This window comes from Pygocentrus nattereri, chromosome 9, assembly GCF_015220715.1.
Source record: "Pygocentrus nattereri isolate fPygNat1 chromosome 9, fPygNat1.pri, whole genome shotgun sequence".
Lineage (NCBI taxonomy): Eukaryota > Metazoa > Chordata > Actinopteri > Characiformes > Serrasalmidae > Pygocentrus > Pygocentrus nattereri.
In genome coordinates, this window is record NC_051219.1 from 34,992,384 (window position 1) to 35,013,355 (window position 20,972).

Genomic DNA, 20,972 nt, shown 5'->3' on the forward strand with positions numbered 1-20,972 from the left:
ACAATTACTGCTTATTTGCTGAATTGAACACATTGGGAAATAAAACCTAAAACGTAGCCTGTACAAAATTTATGGCACATTTTATGTTTTTTCACAACATGTTAAATTAAGCAAATAAATAAAAATTGTGTGCCAGAGTTTGCTGGAAATAGACATATTACAGTTTACTGCTGAGACTTTTAAAACTCATTTTCACCTAGAAAGTCAACTAAATTGACCAGGTATCCAAACAGTTGTGACTTTTGTAGACAACAAGGAAGACAGAAGAAAGGGGAGAAGCCAAGAGAGGCAATAAGACAAGCGTTATCTGGCTCATGCATCTTTTAATAGAAGTTTACATAGTGTGAAGTGATGCATTGTGTGGCGGTTGCTTTTGTGCCACAGGCAAGCTGCTGAATAGGACTTAATTGAGCTGACAGCTTGAAGGTATTGAATTGAATTGAAATTGTAATGTTAATAGGATTTTCATTTTAGCAAGCGGCACGTTTTGGAGAATAAAACGCAGAGAAATAACGAATCAATAATAAAGCACTGAGCACCAGGCATTTCAACAATACAAGAAGTGAAAGGAAAGAAACATGTAACAAGAAAGATAACACTGCTGAAACTTACAGCAGGACTTCAGATATACTGATGAATACATTGCTTTTTTTAGAATACATTTTATTGTTGATTGTTATTTAAACATTAATCACAGTGCTGGGTCATTGACATTCAGTCATAAAGAAAATCAGTGTCATTGTTTCGTTTGGTTAGGATTGCCAGGGGTGCTCATTCTACGAGACCGATAGTGTGACTAGTGCTGAATGGCCAGCTTCATTTAATTACACCTCGCTCATCTCGCTCGTTAGAGCTGGGTACATGTGGCTGATTTTAATAAATCTTTATCATGTCTGCCCTCAGGCCTATAAACAGGACACAGTGAGCCTCCTTAGTCATAGAACCACATAAAGAGCTCCTACTGTTTCAGTTCCAGGAAGCAGGCCAGCAACAATCTCCACAGATAAGCTTATTTGCATATAAGTAATTGTAGCTGCATATGAGCATGATGATGAGAGCAAATCACTGTCTAATAATATATTCTGAAACAATGGCAACAACTTGCGTAGTTGATGTGTTGAACTGTAAAGTGTGAATATATGATAACTAAATAGGGTTTGTTTATCCATCCAGGCATCAGATTTCCTCAGCCAACACCTCAATCATTTTCTTCATCTGGAAGAAACACATAACATGAATTACTCACTGATTGTTTGCTTGGTTTTATAAGCTGTGTTTTTTGTACATTTGTTAAATCATTTCAGTAAAATTAGTCACTGTGTACTAGGGATGCACTTATACGCGCATACTGATAAAGTAAGAACCCGGTTCTGTTTAAACTGAGGGACAAAAGAATGTATTATTCTAATTTGATCTAGGATCAGTTTGCTCACAGGCTAAACAACTCCTCTATTAATATAATGAGCTTTGAATTAAAGTGCCTAAAGCAGCATCCAACCAAGACTGCATCTCAAGCAGCTCTCTCCTTCCTTTACCCTCTCAGAAATAAAGGTACTAAACTGTCACTGGGGTAGTACCTCTCTGTCACTGGGGAGGTACCCACAAGGGTACATCTCAGTACCGTTAGTCAGAGAATATAATTGCACCCTAATCCACTGAAATTTTTCTAAGTTGTGTTTACTCCGTGTTTACTCACACCCTGTCTCGTCTCCAGGCTTTTTATTTTATTGTTCTGTTTTAAAGCATTAGGTTATGAAATGGTGCAAATGCATATGTACTTATGTAAGTTATTTAAGTTTACAATTGGACCTTAAAACCACTGTTGTATCTTTGAGGATTTTATTTCTAACTGTGTATAGTGTGCTAGATTCTGGCTGCTACACCCAAATATGGACAATTTGTCCAGTATAGAATTAGACACAAGTGGCTGAATCCCAAATGACTATGTGTTTAGTGTATTATGGGCTGTTTTTGTGCATCAGCCGGTATTTTAGTTACTGAATAGTACTGTTTAGGGAGTAGGCAACTAGAGGTGGGTAATCCAGGTCCAAAAAGTAAAAGCCTTCCCCAGGACTTTGTTCCAACTGCCTGTTTTTTGCTGCTGGTTTGAGAGAATTAGAGAAGTCAAGCAGTTGGAATAAAATCCTGGGGAGGGTTTTTACTTTTAGGACCTGGATTACCCACCTCTAAAAGCAACCATGTGAGAACAGCCACAGTTTTGGTGAAAACAGACATAAAACTCTGTTAGCTGTGATAATTTGGGGGGAAGTAGACTTATGAAGTAATATTTTTTTGCATTAAAAACTTTAAAAGTTAAAAGTTTCATGAAATGACTGTAATTCATAGTAAAACATTCTTGTCCTTTTTGAGAAGTATATGGTTACTTGGCAACAATAACTTACTTTAAACAAACTACACTTTTTTGACATAATAAGTGCTTATCTCAATTTTTATATATAATAATTCCACCTCACGTTGTGTCTAATCACACTCTAAATATACCTGTAAAATAATCACTGTAACACAGGACTTGGTCCTGGCTTCGTGCTTTTTTTCAGCACAGCAACCCAGCGCTGTCTTAACATTCTGCTTTTCTGGGGTTCAGTTAGTTCACTATTAAGTATCTGTTTGATATAAGTCAAATTGAAGTATCTGCCCAGTGTTGATCCTTTTAAAAATAAATATATTCTTTTCTCATCGTGCATTGGACTTTGTCCATAATGCGGTAAGCACACGTGTGGATGTTCTTGTTTGCCTGCTGAACTCCTCACCTCTTGCCATGTGATGATGCCACACAGCTTGCCCCTCTCTGTGACAAACACCCGCTCCTCTCTCACTACACTCATGATACAGTGGGCCTAGCAAGAACACACACAATTACACACACACACAATCAGCAAACAGCAAACTGAGGAGCGTAATTACATCATCATATGCACCATGTACACAAAAACATTTGAGCTACACTGAGGAAAGAGATGCACTGGACTCATTGAATTCAACAGTGCACACGATTTCCACATTAATGATGAATAATGATTCCACAATCTCTCTCCAGGGCGGATTGGAATCCATGATACCCCTTTACTTAAACACACAAAAACCAGAGCCAAAACAGTCCAAAAGTAAAAAAAAAACAGAAAAGTTCACAAAACAACAAAAGCACCAAGGGTATATCAAAAAGCAGTCCAAGAGTACAGAAAAGGGTCAAGGTAATCCAAAATCATCAACAGTCAAGAAGAAACAAGGTTTAGTATGCAGAATAAACTGGCAAAGGACAAAGAGTGAACAGATATTACAATGATATATTCAAAAGTCATCATAAACATCTATGTTAGATGCTATTGGCATGCCTTGAAAGTATCGAGATTTTTGTATCGAGTATCGAGTATCGAGTATTTGAGATATGAACAGTCAGTGAACCAACAAATTGTCATGTTTGAGCCTATGCTAACTGCTGTTAGTAATACACAAGCTTTGCTCGAGACATAAAGGTGGTTGCGTTATACAACCCCAATTCCAGTGAAGTTGGGACGTTGTGTAAAACATAAATAAAAACAGAATACAATGATTTGCAAATCCTTTTCAACTTATATTCAAATGAATACACTACAAAGACAAGATATTTAATGTTCAAACAGATAAACTTTATTGTTTTTTGCAAATATTCACTCATTTTGAATTTGATGCCTGCAATATGTTCCAAAGAAGTTGGGACAGGGGCATGTTTACCATGCTGGGGATGTGTGACATCCCCTTTCCTTTTAACAACACTCAATAGGCATTTGGGAACTAATGACACTAAATGTTGAAGCTTTGTAGGTGAAATTCTTTCACATTATTGGTTGGGATGTACAACTTCAGTTGCTCAACAGTCCGGGGTCTCCGTTGTCGCATTTTGCGCTTCATAATTCACCACACATTTTCAATGGGAGACAGGTCTGGACTGCAGGCAGGCCAGTCTAGTACCCGCACTCTTTTACTACGAAGCCACGCTGTTGTAACACGTGCAGAATGTGGCTTGGCATTGTCTTGCTGAAATAAGCAGGGACGTCCCTGACGTTGCTTGGATGGCAGCATATGTTGCTCCAAAACCTGTATGTACCTTTCAGCATTAATGGTGCCTTCACAGATGTGCAAGCACTAACACACCCCATACCATCAGAGATGCTGGCTTTTGAACTTTGTGCTTATAACAATCCAGACAGTCCTTTTCCTCTTTGGCCCAGAGGACACGACGTCCATGAATTCCAAAAACAATATGAAATATGGACTCTTGAGACCACAAGACACTTTTCCACTTTCTGGGTGTTGTTGATATATGACTTTCGCTTTGCATGGCAGAGTTTTAACTTGCAATCGTAGATGGAGCAACAAACTGTGTTCACTGACAGTGGTTTTCTGAAGTGTTCCTGAGCCCATGTGGTAATATCCGTTACAGAATGATGCGGGTTTTTAATGCAGTGCCGCCTGAGGGATCGAAGGCCACAGGCAATCAATGTTGCCGCCCACTTGCAGAGATTTCTCCAGATTCTCTGAATCTTTTGATGATATTATGGACTGTAGGTGATGAAATCCCTAAATTCCTTGCAATTGCACGTTGAAAAACATTGTTCTTAAACTGTTGGACTATTTGTTCACGCAGTTGTTCACAAAGTGGTGAACCTCGCCCCGTCCTTGCTTGTGAACGACTGAGCCTTTCAGGGATGCTCCCTTTATATCCAATCATGACACTCACCTGTTTCCAATTAACCTGCTCACCTGTGGAATGTTCCAAACAGGTGTTTTTTGAGCATTCCTCAACTTTCCCAGTCTTTTGTTGCCCCTGCCCCAACTTCTTTGGAACGTGTTGCAGGCATCAAATTCAAAACGAGTGAATATTTGCAAAAAACAATAAAGTTTATCCATTTGAACATTAAATATCTTGATTTGTAGTGTATTCAATTGAATATAGGTTGAAAAGGATTTGCAAATCATCGTATTCTGTTTTTATTTATGTTTTACACAACATCCCAATTTCATTGGAATTGGGGTTGTACACCATTCAAAAGTACACCCTCATACTCAATGTGCAAAATACCCCCTGGTATTTAGAGGGTCCCATGTCAGCTTGCAAATGCAGCAGTAGCTAGCTGCTAGCTTCAATGGCAACAAAATGTTTGGTATAACATTTCTAATTCTGCAAATATTCTTGTCTTTTTTAGTTTGTTAATGCACTCTTCCACACAGTCACTAAGATGTTAAACATGTAACAGTGCACTCTTTCCACCAATCCCTTGGGAACACGGAGAAGGTTTTTTTTTTCGAAATACAAATACATTTTGAGCAATACCTACTTCAGAGGTAGCTGCTAGGCTAAGAAGGACCTGGGTAAACCAATTTGCTTCAGCACCACCCTGAGTGCGCCAGAATTTAAATGAAAATAGCATTTCAATGTTTGGGTCACTATTTTGATTTTACTTTTAATTTTCACTTTGTAAAGAACTCCCCAAGTTAAGGTTAGCTAGCTTGGAAGCTATAATGCTAGTGCTAGTAGCATATAAGTGTTTTTTTCCTTTATATTTTTGACTCTGCACATGACGCATTTGTGTGAGTGTTCATGTGAGTAAAATCATCTTTCTGATAGAGTCTGATAGAAAGATCGTCTGCTAGACGTAGCTAGAGCACTAGCTTTTTTAAAAATATCATACCACAGACACTGCATGACAAATGCCATGTGGTCCAGCAAAACTAAGCCTGTCTAGTCTTTGTTTTATTAATTCAAAGTATTTTTTTACGTGGATGCCCTTTTTTTTCCTTTTGCACTGTTACCCATAATATTGTAGTTACACCACTGAAGACAGTTGCTGCCAATACCAAATGCCCTAACTTCTTACCTGCTTTACTGTAGTTTCTGTAGAAAGTTGCAACTTAACAGGTCGAATGAGGCACACATCCCCCAGACTTTTGCTTAAATCCTGTAACAAAGGTTTATTCAGTAAGGTCACTTCAAGATTCACTGTTATTAAACCTCACCAACCTGATCCATCATCAGTATGATTCAGCACAGTCATTTCATAGTTACCTCATTCTGGTTTTCAAGCATTAAGGCCTGTAGTTGTTCTCTGGTGACTGTTCCCAGGAGAGTGGGGGACTCTGTAAGAGAGAGGAAAGCAGGTGACTTCCAGAGATAAGCCTAGCTTCAGGCTTGTTAGTCAAAATCAATTCTCAAAGGAAAATGGAAGTAGTATTGTGCCTCTGTAGCAATTCTATATTGAGAATGCTGTCTTGACTATTGCTGCTGGCTCTTTAATTTGGCCTCTTGGCCTTTCTCTGCATTGAACCATTTTCTCTTTTGCAGCACTGCAGAGTGCTGTGACTGCCATTTCAAATTTCTTTTAACAGAGCTGTAGAAGAAACTGGTCAGACTCACCATGAGTGTCCACTACCGGGAATTCAAATTCTGTGCTGTTGTTCAGAACATTCTGAACTCCCGTCACTTTCTCGCTTCGCTGTAGCACAGTTCCTGCTGGCACTACAAACTGCCCAATCTGAACCAAGGACAGCCTGCGGGAGGCCATTCACAAACCCAGTAATGAAGTGGCAAAAACATTAGATTTCCTCTATTAACTGCATTGACTTAACCCTGCAGAACTTCTTTAGGTAAAAAATAAACACATGAACCACAAAACAAGCTGAACTTTCTTTAGGAGAACTTACTTTGGAGAGGCTCTGATGAGAGACAGCAGGTGTGGTAGTTTCTTAATGAGGGATATGCCATCGTAGAAGGACGGCTGATGCTTTGAGCGCGACACTGCATTGGATATTAGAGTGGCTATCAGAATGGGTACGACGTGAGTAGACTGACCGGTCAGCTCCAGAGCGCACAGCGCAGGTGAAAGAGTGTGTGTCACAGCCCCAGCGAAAGCCGCTGCTCCTAAACATGGGCCAATAACAAATAAGGTAAATAATGTAATATAAATAATGTACATTCAAAATTCTTATTGTAATATCATAGTTTTTTATCTTAAGAAAAAAGTTTAATTTTATTAATAAGGATATGATGTGCATGTTTGTATCTTCAAGAATCCATGAAATGTATTGATATTTGTTTCATTGCATTTATAATAGTATACATTTATTTGTAAACAGGATCTCAGGATCTAGTCATATTACCTGACATTTGAGAGGCATAAATGTCCAAAATTACTTTTATTTTGATGTACTGAAAATTCATATTAATAAGTTATGTTTGAATAATGTGAAATATGTCATGTGTTTATTAAATTATCTACTTAATCTATTAAAATAATGGAGGTGGATCCAGAAAAAAGCATGTCATGCCATTTACTCACACACAAATACACACATAAAACATTCAGAACAACCTGGGCATGAGCATCCCTAATGCTGAGACATGGGTATGCTGTTGACACTCCACCTCCAGTAAGATAACAAGATAAAATGTTTGTTTACCAACTAAAGCGTAGCCCCCTGGGTTTATCACACTCAGTGTTTCTGAAGAGATTCCATTTGGGAATAGATAGGCCAATCCCTCTCCGAGAAAACGACCCAGAGCAGCACCTTCAACAGAGACTTTTTCAGCAAGTCTGACACATTCAGAACTTTCAGAGTTTTGTTTACATAGTTTTGTCTAGAAACCGCATTCATGATGACAATGAATTCTGCATGAGAAATGTCATGTAACTTACCAAAAATAAAGACGGGCATGAAGTAGCCAGCTGGCAAAGGCAAGGTGCAGGCCAAGACCAGCAGCCAAAGCTTACAGAGAGAGAAAACAAAAATGATTTAAAGGGCCCATATCAATGGAATTCAAAAGTTTTCTCACTAATAACAAAATGCATTGTTAATATGTAAAGTTTCCAAATGTTCAGTTTCCTCCCCAGTGCATACATGGAAAGTAACAGTTGAATTTGGTGTTTTTGTGGAAATTAATATATTCACAGCCTACAGTAGTTTAGCTCAGCCCATTTACGTTCATGAGTTATAAGCAGTATTTCACCACTGAGTGATTTTTGAACGAGGCAATATTCAGGACAGCCTATTAGAACAGTGCTAATTTACATATATCAGTCTTGAAGTCACAGTAACAAATAGTAGATATAGATATAGAGATACATAAAGAAAAAGATACAAATATAGAGATATAAGTGTTTTGAATATATACATCTACACAAATATATGAATAATACAGGACATGGGCCCATTCATACAAACTGTCTAATTTATTTTCTACACAGCAAAGTCCCCAGAGTTGAATTAATTCCAGTGTTTATATGTGTCTGACTGGACTTAAATGAGCACTGTAGGTGTTAACTCTGCACTGGAGATTTTGCTGGGTACAAAGAGCTTTAAATCTGTATTGGAGAGAGGTTGAGTGAATGGTAGTTACCAAATAACTAAGTCATTAATAAGCCTAAAGAACCCTCATCAGAATGCTATTGTGTTTTGATCGCCTGGTTACCAAGTGCAGTAACCTGATTAACGAGCCAGTTTAAACCCAGAATCAAAGAAATCATTTTAAAGGGCATTAATGCAAAATGATTCAATGACTTAAGTACTCTGGAGTGACACTATTTCATTATTATCAGTATTCCACTGATATTACATTTACAAACACACTCACTGAGCACTTTGTCAGGAACACTTTCTTGTATCTCCACTCATTGTCTATTTTATCAGCTTCATCTGCCATGCAGGTTCACTTTGTAATTCTACAATTACAGACTGTAGTCCATCTGTTTCTCTGCGTACTTTGTTAGCCCACTTTTCCCTGATCTGTGGCTATAGCCCAATAGCCAGACCCTAAACATATGTCATTTATGGATGGCTCAAAATGTGACTCCGTTTATAAAATGATGCACTATTTATAGATCGCATGGTAGCTTACATTCAATTAGATTGTATGCCTATCCAAATCAGATCAACCTATCACCTGGTATCATAATTCAATCCTGTAACCCCACCCCTTTTTCATTCCTGGGTTATCTCAGGTCTTGAAAAGACATTTGTGGTGATGTTGTGGACTCACTTCACACTTGCTAATGTCTGGTATTACAAAGCAGCATTCTCTGAAGCTAGGTAAGCAAGTGGTGAAAGGGGTTAGTAGACAGCAGCAGCCAGCCCCCTATGTTGGCAAAAACAAGTACAACGCAAGACATGTTCCCGTCTGCTCTGTTAACAGGAATTTCTTAGAAATTTCCGGTGTATTTTTCATCTACAGTTAAAACAGGGACATTTCCGAGGATGGCTCCAGCCAGGGACAGGCCATAAGAATGGGGACTGTCCCTGAAATACGAGGACCTATTGTATACTGGGCTGCATGCTTGTCCATGCTTTTTTTTTTTGACAGGACTACTCTTTTAACCCATTATCAGCAATGAAGTGCATTTTTTTAGTGGTTTAATAAATTTTTTCCTATATTTAAAGAAAGCACTGACTATGTGAGTTTAAACCTTCACACACAGCTAAAAATCTAGTTTGTTTCTTTCTTGGTTGGTTTCACTGCTACTTTCTGTGGTGGCTAAACTGCCTCCTACTTCCAGGAGCTGATAGGTTCTCTAACAATTATCTTAAATCATATTCTGCAGCATTTTAATGTTCTTTTCTTGTCACCTTAATGAGAATAAAGCATCCAAGGCTCTTAAAAACACTGACTCCTGGAGGACTCCATTCTTGCCAAAGAAACTGATGAGATTCTCCCAGTAGTGTAGCATTGTGGGAAATGGAGTTCCATTGGGTACTGTCCAACAAGGCAGAGAGTAGCTGCTTCATTGTTAGCTGTAACAAAGAAGATAGAGAAGTAAAGTAAGACATTATTGATGATGTCCCAGCAGTAGGAGAGGATATTATATTGCTGTTGTCGGAAGAAAACCTTGTATCTTAATTTTTGTTTTTCATTTTTCAGTTTTTGACATAATTTGAAAATACCTGTGGCCCTTTATATTGTGTGTACATTTCATGATGAATGGACCAAAGGAAATAAGCCAAAATTACTTGGAAAAAAGTCTGGTTCCATTGACTTACATTTAAAGTAGAGTATGTTTTTTCCTTCTCCTGTAAAGTTATCATTTTGGAGATACAAGGTTTTCTTCTGACAACAGTGATATATTAAATCTTTATAAGAACTTTTGAATCCTCACCTGGGAAGCCATATAATATCCTGCAGAGTGAGGGAAGGTCACTATGGCCAGGAGGAATGCAACAGTTGCTGAATACAATGCCTTCCTGAATAAACACCCACAAATTTCTGTAGTTACTGATGCTAATCTAATAAAGACTCCAAATAAATCACCTACTCGAGGCAAGACATTACAGGCAGTAGTAGATTTTGATCCTGTCAATACTTTTTCAGATTATTAAATATATTTCTTCTTTGACATGTCTTCTCTTAAACAAAAAATACTGTATGACTTAAAGTATTTGACACCTGACCGTCACATCTATATGAGATTGTTGAATATCCCATTGCAAAACTATTGTCATTTAATATGGAGCTGAACCTACCACTTCCCCAAAGGGGGCCTAGCCCAAATGTTGAAAAGCAGCCCCAGACTATTATTCCCCCTGAACCAAACTTTACTGTTGGCACTATGCACTCAAGTAGGTAGTGTTCTCCTTGCATCCACCACCCCAGATTCATCTATCACACTGTCACTATGAATTGCCACTCAAGAGAAGACTTTTCCACCACTCTGGAGTCCAGGGGCAAGCTGCTTTAGACCACTCCAGCCAACACTTAGCATTGTGCATAGTGATCATAGGTTTGTGTGCAGTACTGGGCCATTTAAACCCATTTCATGAAGCTCCTGACACACAATTCAAACAGTTTGGAACACTTTAGTGAGTGATGCAACAGTGGATGATTTTTACCCATAGATTCTTCAACACTTGACAGCCCACTCTGTAACTTAAACTTCATGGCAGAGCTGTTCTTGCTTCTATTTCACAATAATAGCACTCACATTTGACCGGAGAAGATCTAACCAAGCAGAAACTTGTGGCAAAGGTGGCATCCTATGACAGAGCCATGTTTAAAGTCCCTGAGTTCTACAGTACAATCCATTTTGCTGCCAATGTTTGCATGGCTTTGTGTTTATATGTGCTACACAATGGCTGTGGCTAAAACACATGAACTAAATTAGAGAGCAGTGTCCACATGTTTTTGGCTATATACTTTGTTTTGCGAAATCGTGTCCACTCTCTTATTCCAAAGCAATTACAGCTACATTCCCACAAATGTTGTATGTCTCCTGTTATCACAGGGTAATGCAGAACTGAGGCTAATTCCTAAGTCTTATATTCAGGAAATTTTAAATGATCATTCCTAATCCTATGCTGAAGGACATTACAGAAGAACTTTGTGTACAACAAACTACATACAGAATATGTCAGTAATCAACTGGCAAAGATTTGTCTTTTCTGTAAAAATGTCTCACCTTTATAAAATCTCTTATTTTTTTCAGGATCAGTAAAGCAGTAGGTCTAGCCTGGGCTACAATATGTTTTGTTTCTCTTCAATCACATCCATTATATAGGATGATTAGCAGTTCAAATAGATCTATTGGCTGCTCACTCTGTTGCTATAAACCTGCTGATGAATTTGTTTGTTCGGACAAATCGCAGAATCCACCGATGGCTGAATAAGTAAACACAGCTCACTGCTCCACACAGCAGTCTGCACAGAGAGAGAGAGCAAAGAGACAGAGACCAAGAGATTAGCTTACACGAATGAATAATAATGACAATTTGAATGAAGCCCAGAGGCCTGGGTTATGAGTCACTATCAGACAATTAAAGAACAAGAAAAGGATATTGTGTTCGTAAGCCTGCATGCTACATTCTTGATTACATTATTAAGGATTACATGATGATTTCATGGAGAAGTACTGTAAAGACGGTATATGCTGTGTATACATTTTAAATGGTATGCAAAAATCATCAAAACTCACCCAAGGAAGATGAAAATCAGTATTTCAGAGGGTTGGTACGGGATCTCGGCAGGGAAACTGGTCTTGAACAAGACTGTCACCGTTTCTGGAGGTATAAACAGCAGACATGTTTTCTTGGCACTGCTGAGTACTCTGACTTTAGAAGGTGAGTTGTGACCAGTCCCAGTGGCTCAATTACATGTACTTAAGTACTTTGATTGATTTATATTTGTGAAAGTAAAATAATTTTACCCCATTTTTGCTTGTATTCTGTTCTGCTGGTGAGCACCCAGACCACTTAGCTGCTGCACTCATTCTTTAGCATTTTGTTTCAGCCCAATTACATCACAAAAAAAATAAGAACAGCATCTAACAAGCTTCAGTTTATACTCTGATATGCTGAAAAAGAAGAAATTCTACTACAGTTCCAGAGAACCAGAGTAGCTTGAATGACCTGTGACCTTTTTGCTAGGCTTTTGTGCTTTTTGCGTGCATTTTATTCTCCTTTTTTCTTTTACTCTTGTCAATATTTTACTTTTTGAACTCATCTTTTTATGTAACTGTATCATTTGTGTGTGAATGTGTGTATTGACCCTTCATTTGAACAGGTTCAATATCTGTATGTTTAATATGTCAAAGCTGTAATCAGAGCTGTACATTTACTGTGTACATGATTTGAATAAAATTGAATAAAATGTCAAAAAAGATCAGCGTAGAGTACACTGGACCACCCATCAGGGGGCGCTGGTTTGTTTACTACCTTGCTCCCTGCTGAAAACTGCAAGGAGACGGAGGGTGAGCGCTCCACAGACTGCAGCAAAGAAACATGGGCAGTAATCTCGCACAGAATAGTGACTGCCTATTACCTCTATACTGAAGAGCACTCCTGAGAGGACACAGTGAGAGAGAGATGGGGAGGAGAGGAGGGAGGAGGGGAGTGAAGATCAATTTTAGGCCTGTCAGAAACACCGATGCACATATAAGATACTTCAAAATGAGATACATTCAAATTTTCAGGTCTGTGGACGCCATGGTGATGGCCAGCTCACCGCTGATTGGAGCCCCGAAACAGCTGGACACACCCACCGCTGAAGCCACAACCAGCATCTCTCCTTGAGTTCTCCTCTGAGCAGTGGAGCAAAAAGAATTATTATCATAATCACTGCACAGCTAAAGTCTGATTTTCAACATGAAAAGTTACAGTGGACTTAAGGTTCTTATATGACACACAAAATCCCTGAGTGTTGTTTCTGCTGTAAGTCTTGTAAACTCTGTAAATTGCAGTTTTTTCCTGATATAGACACATTTGGCCTTTTGTTGCTTGAAGAACATCATTAAAACTGTAACACCACTGACTGTAGTGCCGCTGACTGTAACACTACTGACAAAATGAATAAAATCTGAGCTTTTCTGAAGTATAACCTACTACCAGTTTAGTTTTAAAGTCACTTTGTCTGTAGAGACTTGCAAGTACTGCGTTTACATTGTTATTTCAATGTTAAAACTATTTAATGTTTCAGTAACACCACTGACACATACATATTGCGATGCATGATGCTGTCAATATTCTAGTTAAGTTGATCTGAGTTGGTCTGAGTTGGTTTAGAGTTTTGTCTTTGGTTCTCTGAGATTTTTATACAATATGTAATACAAAAAGACCTTTTTATGGCATTATGTTTCTGTAACACCACTGACTAAAAATCATGTGATAATATTTATTATCAGATTAAAACTGACTAAAAATGTATATACAATAGTTGTAAAATGTACAAATTTATAAATACAAATTTAAATGACTGAAATACTGTTATTTCGCATAAAAATATTACTTCAGTATCTGTGAAGTCACTGCCGTGAAATGCTAAATAATAATGACTAAATAATATATAAATTCATATCACAGTTTTTATTATTTCATTTGGAAATAGAACAATTTTTTGCATTTTTTTTTCTTATTTGCTACTACTATGGTGGAATGACCCTGTATCTTTCTATCTAATAGGAGATGTTTGGCTTGTATGTGGGGTACCTGTTTTTTGCCACATGCAGAGGCATACAGACGGTGCAGGTATGCTCCCACCATGTTTGATAGATGGACAAATGGACCCTGTGGAAGTTATTGTTTATCTGAGACACCAAAAATACTTTAAACATCCAAGGTAGATGGAACTGAATGGCTGTGCAAATCAGCAGCTTTTGCTTAATCATCCATTATGTCTTACCACTTTCCCAAGGAACACAGTGCTGCCGGCAGATAGCGTGCAGATCAGACCCACAAGTTTAGCAAACAGATTAGAGAGAGACAGGTAGTCTGGCAGCTGTACACCTGAAATGATGGTCCTCATCTCAGGCAGACCTGAGCCTGAGCCATAACAGATGGAGAAAGATCAGTAGTACAAGCTGCATAAGCCTCATTTCATATTCAGAGATATACAACAAGCTGTGCTTTGTATTAACTATCAGATGTGGGTTCTTCTCATGCTGAAATTGTTCTTCAGAGAAATAATGGATAATGTGGTGCATATGGTTCTGTATGGAACCTTTTTAAAAAGGGTTCTATATAGCACCAAAAGTGGTTATGCTATTGTTATGATGTCAAGCTTGTAACAATAGAAGAAACATTTTTGGTGCTATATAGAACAATTTTATATAAGGATGCTTATCGCTGTTGTCAGAACAAAGCCTCATATCTCCATTTTTGTTGATTTTCAGTTTTTGACATAATTTGAAAGTGCATTTCATGAAGGATGGACCAAAATAAATGGCTGAAAATGACTTGGAAAATAGTCTGGTTCCATTAACTTACATCGAAAGTAAAGTATGTTTTTTCCTTCTCTTGTAAAGTTACTATTTTGGAGATATGTGGTTTTGTTCCGACAGCAGTGATAAATTAAACCATATATAACCATGCCATGCAAAGAACCATTAAGGCATGATAAAAAACTCTTAAAGATACATTGCTTTTAAGTGTGATCAGTTCCACATGAATGAAATATAGTTGGTATAGTGTAGTGGGTAAAACTGCTGCCTTCTATTCTGTAGACTGGGGTTCAAACCCCACCTGGGAAGGACCCTATGCTATTCCAATAAGAGTCCTTAGGCAAGACTCCTAACACTACCTTCACCTACCTGTGTAAAGTGGTCAAATTGTAAGTTGCTCTGAATAAGAGCGTCTGCCAAATGTAAAATATGTTTAATCACCCATCCTTAATTTTAACTACTTTTGACAATAATTATAAAATAATACATTTTGTTTATATGTACACATTTGCATGACTGTCTTTTTAGTGTAGCTTTAAATGCAGATGTAACTTTAAGCATTGAAAACACAGTTTTAAAAAAATGTTCTTGTAATGAAATGGTTAAGACAGAAACAAAGTCATTTAGGATGGTTTGATGTGTACTGCTCTGTTCTAGTGAAACTTGCTGACAGCAGTAGTGATAGGAACCAGACATCTGAAGTGTTTAATGCCAGTAAACACAATATCACTGGAAGCTGTCACATGAAAGCTATAACAGTAAGTTTCTCTATAATGTGCCACCTCACATGAAAACACTCTGAATGACTTTGTTTACAGCAAACTTACTGACTTATGTAAGCGTTTGAAAAATCTGTGTAATTCTCCTTTAAAGCAGACTTGCTACAAATCATTAAGATTACAGATAAATGACTAAATGAAACCTGCAGACTGAGGGCAGATGCTGTGAGAGAAGCTGGTTGAGAGAGTACAGAGGCAGGCCGGATACAGCGTCCAGCACAGGAACTGCAGCAGGACGTGACCCTCCAGGCGACTGTAGAGCCACTGGTGAGCTAGTATCATACAATGAGATATTCTCTTTTAGATAAGAGAAGCAATTAACTTTAATATTCAGCTTCTGACTGTCAAAATCGTCATATTCATATTCAAAGTCCAACATTACAGTGGTCTTTACTTGCACACTTTAAAACCTACAGAACCTAAACAGTGCATATGTGTCTCTGTGTGCAATAGATAACAGGTATCTCTAACCTACTGAGATCAGTGCTGAACTAGGGCTGTCATTATCATTATATTTGGAATCCACCCATACGAAAAAAATATTATGTACATTTATTTGCTCATATTGAAAATATATGTGGTGTTTTGTTTGAACATTTAAATTTATGTTAATAGATATGTATATCGATATATATCTATCTCTCTCTCTCTCTCTCTCTCTCTATATATATATATATATATATATATATATATATATATATGCAGAATACATCAAACATATTTAAGCAATAGAAGACAAGAGGGAGTGTGCCATCGCGAAATAACATCACGGCTGTGATTTGGCCGCCGTAGATCATCACAGTCGTGGTGTCATAGCGATAACACATGATCTCGAGTGCACTATTGCTATTATGCAACAGTTAAATAAATAAAGTAAGAAATTAATAAATTGGGTGGTGAAAGTGGCATTTAATGTATTTTAATGTTCGCAGTTCCTTCCGCCAAATTATAGTTCCTTAACAAGCAGCTCGTTGCTACGTCAGTGTAACAAACCCCGCCCACTCAGTTCGCTCTCCAGCTCCTTACACTAAATTCCCAAACTGTCATCACTACCGAGCGGCCTTTTGTTTTTACTGCGGCAGTTTTATGGCTCAGTCCGATTTGGTCAGACTCTGAAGAGGAGACTAACGTTTGGCGCATGGTATTCGGTTCGTTTCTGGCTGATTCCATGTTGTTTTCTTCTGTCCCACCTGCGACTGAAAAGCTGCTCAGTGGCGACGACAGTTTGGGAATTTAGTGTCGTCTCGTCTTCAGAGTCGGACCAAATCGGCTGTCGGTCAGATGTGATGTTAAACGTATCCATTGTCTGTTTTGCCCAAAATAAGAAGTAAAAACAAACGTAAACTCGGCAACGCTTGGCAACGGCGTCTTAGCGGAGTGTGCTTGTGGAAAACCCGGGATGTTATGGCGAAATAACAGCAGAGAACTTGTAGAGAGGAGAATTACCACTCTCTGCAACGTCTACCGGGTTTCTCAAACGCTAGAGGGCGCTCCAGAGTGAGTCCAAAATTTATAGGTTGATATGGAGCGTTTGAGCAAAATCATATTTTATAAATGCTGAAACATTTTAATGTAAAAGAATACAATGATTTCCTGAACACTGAGTATCATAAAACAATTTGACATTATGTTTTTAAAGAACTTTTAAACTCGAGTTACAGGAGTTTAAAGCAGTGCCTCATATATATTCATGACGTCAGTGAGTGCGAACAGCCAATGAGCTGCTCCGCTCGCCAATCAATCATCACGCTCTAGCAGTAAAGCCCGCCTTCTGCTGCACAAAAATGGAAACATATAGGTAATATTTCTCTGTTTTTCAGTAAAATACATCCTTCAACTTTCTAAAATTAAAGAAATTTTCTGGGCAAATGATTAGAAACTATTTGAACTTTTTTTGTTTTTAGCCGTTGAGCTCCATTTACTCCCATTCATTGAAGAGTCCCGAGCGAGCGCCCTCTGCTGTTTAGCAGTCCTGTTTTTGATATAAGGAGGGAATAGGAAGTGGCCAGCCTTCTCATAAACCGGTTCTTAAGAAAATGGATTTATTTGACGTAAAAAAGTCTTCACTGTAAATAACATTAATGATAAAAAAAAACATAGTATGCTGCAAAAATAATTCTAAATGGGTATGTCTTACCATATAAACACATATGCTTTATCATCAAGCGAATTGTCAGTTAATCATTTCCAATTATTTCAGGAAGGAACATTAAAAAGGGCCTGTACCATTGAAAAAAACATTTGCCAGCCAGAGTTACATGTAAGCGCCGTGAAAGTACCATGTAATATCAAAATATACTACTATTTAGTCTACAGCAGTTTAGCTCCACCCATTCACACTGAAGTTCTAAAGAGTGCTTCACACAGAGCAGAATTCCTTATTAAATGAGGCCCAATATGTTAAGAAAACAAATAAAGAGGATATTAATTATTGAACTGATCCATTTTAAGATGTACTTAAAGTTTTTGCACCAAAAGAATGGCCTTAACGTGAAATCAGCAAAAGTCAATCAAGAAAATAAGATGTGCTTTTCTCATGGGATTTCCACCTGATCACGAGACACATACTCAAACAAATGAATTCTATTGTAGTTAAAATAGGATAGAATCACGCCACGTCTTAGAGGAACGTTTATGATGATTTCATGTATTCAAATGGGATCTTTGTGTTAAATCAAGTTTTGTTTGTTGTGTTGCCATTAGCAGCCAGAGAGATTAGTACAGCAGACAAGTTTTATTGGATTCTGGCTACAACCTATTTGCATATTGCCGCTTTTTTAAAGAAAGCTATTTCACTGTGTGGACATACATTCCACAATTCAATTCAATTCAGGTCAAGAATGATTTTTGAGGGCATGGTAGCCAATCAGAAGAGAGCTCATTTACATATACCATTCTTACATGCAGGTAACAACAACAGCCAGTTTAATTCTAAGGGATAAAGACAGGTTGGAAAATGGCTAAGTAGCAATTAAGTACGGTTTCTGGTATGTAATGCTGCATGTCATAAGTGAATCCTATTCAAAGGGAGAAAAAAATGTGAAAAATAAGATATGGGCTCTTCAATCGATGATTTATGACTGATTAAAGTCATGTTTAATCAAGTGTTTATTACAAGCCCTTTGCTCAACTAATGAAATCACTATCACAAGCCAGCTCACCTCGCAGGAGTTTGGCCACGGTAAGATCAATCCAGAAGCTCATGAGAGCTGTGAGAACTCCCAAAGCAGCGTAGCAGTACCACTCCAGCCCAGCCAGTGAAAGCATAGCCCTCTGCACACGCATAGCACAGCCTGCACAATAGAAGTAAATGGCACTGATTTTTCATCCATGTCTGCGCGTAACGTGATGATTATAGCTATTGACTGATAGGATAGTCCTCAATGGCCAACTGAGCACAATGAAGATGGGGAGGAAAATTACAGCTGAAATGATTTTTAAAATCTGACTTCACCTCTGATCCGCGATCGGGCAGGCTGCCATGGTTTCCAAGGGCGTTCATTACAGATAATTAACTTGTCCTGTGTGGTTTCTGACTGTGCACTGGCTTGCTGTCGTTTATTTTCATCAAGGCTGGTGCAGCTTACATAAACCTGCTCCATGGTCTGGGGGCACATTAAGGCATTATTGCACTCATGAAAGGGAAACAACAGTGATTATTAAAGCAAGTGTGTAATAGGGACATTTTCATTTTCATAAGACAATTTTCATAAGAGATCTTACCTCAGTAAGCAGCCCATTCGGTCCAATGTGCAGCAATGTTATGGTCTGTCCGTAACATTCAGAAATTATGACCACTCCCAGAATGTGAAGTGAAGTGGGAAAAGCAAGTTCAACTCTAACTGATTAACGGCACAGTTGTCCTTTCTTGTTCTTGCCCCAGGGTGCACGCTGGATTGGAACACTGTGAGAATTAACTAGCCTTGATTTGTCTTCTCTTAAATTCATTTTGATCGTCTGATTGTCATTCAGACACAGTTTCTCCTGGCCTTTAAAATGTTCAATCAGAGGAAGAGCAGAGTCTGACCCGTGAAGTGATGGGGTCTTCATCACTGAGTGAGTGAATGCAGCTCACAAGAAGTGATAAAACCCAATGACCTTCAGAAAGGCACTCGGTTATACCTTTGGCCACTTAAAAGAGCCAAGACCTCACAAGCTCCTTTAAACGTAAAGGAAGAAACATGAATTATGGAGCAAAGCCTGGCAGTCATTTGTACTGTTGGAATATGACTGAGCTTTGCTTTAGACTCCTGTTCAAATTTTATGCATTGCTTACTTTGGAAGGTGAAGACAATCATTTTCCCAGACACATTTTAGACTGAACCATTGCAGAAAAAAACCTGCTAACTTTGAGTTATAGCTGTACATGCCAGGCAATGAGATATGACCAAGTCTGGTACTGATGGATCATGAGCAGAAAATATCTGACCAGTTGTACTTCATTCCACTAGTTTTGGCCTTAAACATGTTTTAAAAATTCATTCATGTCAGAGAGATACATGCAAAGCATTGTAAGACAGCTGTAGTAAAAGACTTGATATGTGAAAGCATGTTACTACACACATCAATGAAATGAATAACTGAGTAATCTGTAGTTATTTCAATACTCCATCAAGTAAGTGAAGCTTTGAAAAGAAGCAAAACAATAACAGCAGATTCAAAGTTGCACTATGTAAGGTGTTTTTGTGTTTTTGTAGCATTACTGAGTTAGGAGGGAGAAAAACATGTTCAAATATGGTGTGCAAAGCCTGAAATGGTAATTAAACAGTCAGAGGTGTCGGGTGGGATTTCACAGATACTTTTTTGACTTCGGCATTTACGTATGCCACACACACAGGCTTAAAAAGAAGGTGAAGCCTTGTCTCCAGGCCTATTTTATTGTTGTAGTTTCTTAAACTTTAGGATATAAAAATGTAGATATATGTACTTTCTACAGATAAAAAAATAATTTAAGGTATACAGTTGGACATTTAATTTATTATTGTATCTTTGAGGGTGCATTTAAATCGCTGTACCTAGATAAACAAAAAGTCCACCTGCACTCTACCTTTATTTCTGACCATGTATAGTATTTGGCAAAGAGAACTGTTTGTTGTTATATTACTAATAAGAACCTGAATTATTTATTGAAAACTGTTTTTTTAAATCATTTTGTTGTCATTTCATAAATGCAATAAACCACTCAAAGTGGTGTGCTATAGTGATTTTACCCCAGATAAGGGGTTTTAGGCTCTCCATTTTGCCTTACACCCCTTACCCTGCGGTAAAAACACTGTAATGCATGGCAAATTAACTATTTATTGTGATATTACTCATAACAACTTGAACATGGATGTTTTTTGTCTCATTTCTGTCATTTCATAAAAGCATTAAACCACTCAAAGCTGTGCATTATAGTGATTTTACCACAGTTATGGGGTTTTAGGTTCTCCATTTCGCCTAACACCGCTGACGTGGTGAAATCATGATAATGCATGGCCTCAAGTATGATGCTGTTATATAA

At 38.0% G+C, this 20,972-nt stretch overlaps 1 protein-coding gene across 2 annotated transcripts; it reads right to left on the reverse strand.

Annotated features, from left to right (window-relative positions):
• Nucleotides 1-306: 306 nt before the first annotated feature.
• On the reverse strand, nucleotides 307-19,315 carry clcnk (chloride channel K). 2 transcript variants are annotated; one of them, XM_017708945.2, is made up of 20 exons: nucleotides 19,193-19,300; nucleotides 18,924-19,074; nucleotides 18,631-18,762; nucleotides 15,613-15,741; nucleotides 14,153-14,292; nucleotides 13,960-14,037; nucleotides 12,980-13,055; nucleotides 12,691-12,816; nucleotides 11,952-12,036; nucleotides 11,576-11,677; nucleotides 10,143-10,227; nucleotides 9,616-9,780; nucleotides 7,692-7,761; nucleotides 7,456-7,563; nucleotides 6,700-6,916; nucleotides 6,413-6,546; nucleotides 6,065-6,135; nucleotides 5,877-5,957; nucleotides 2,772-2,858; nucleotides 307-1,215 (listed from the first exon to the last, which is right to left on the reverse strand). In XM_017708945.2, the coding sequence occupies exons 2-20, from the start codon at nucleotides 19,069-19,071 to the stop codon at nucleotides 1,177-1,179; spliced, it is 2,073 nt and encodes a 690-aa protein (XP_017564434.2). In that variant the 5' UTR covers nucleotides 19,072-19,074; nucleotides 19,193-19,300; the 3' UTR covers nucleotides 307-1,176. The 2 variants fall into 2 exon arrangements, with proteins under 2 accessions (XP_017564434.2, XP_037397488.1); XM_037541591.1 differs by lacking the exon at nucleotides 15,613-15,741 and having other exon boundaries at nucleotides 19,193-19,315.
• Between the last annotated feature and the right edge of the window lie 1,657 nt (nucleotides 19,316-20,972).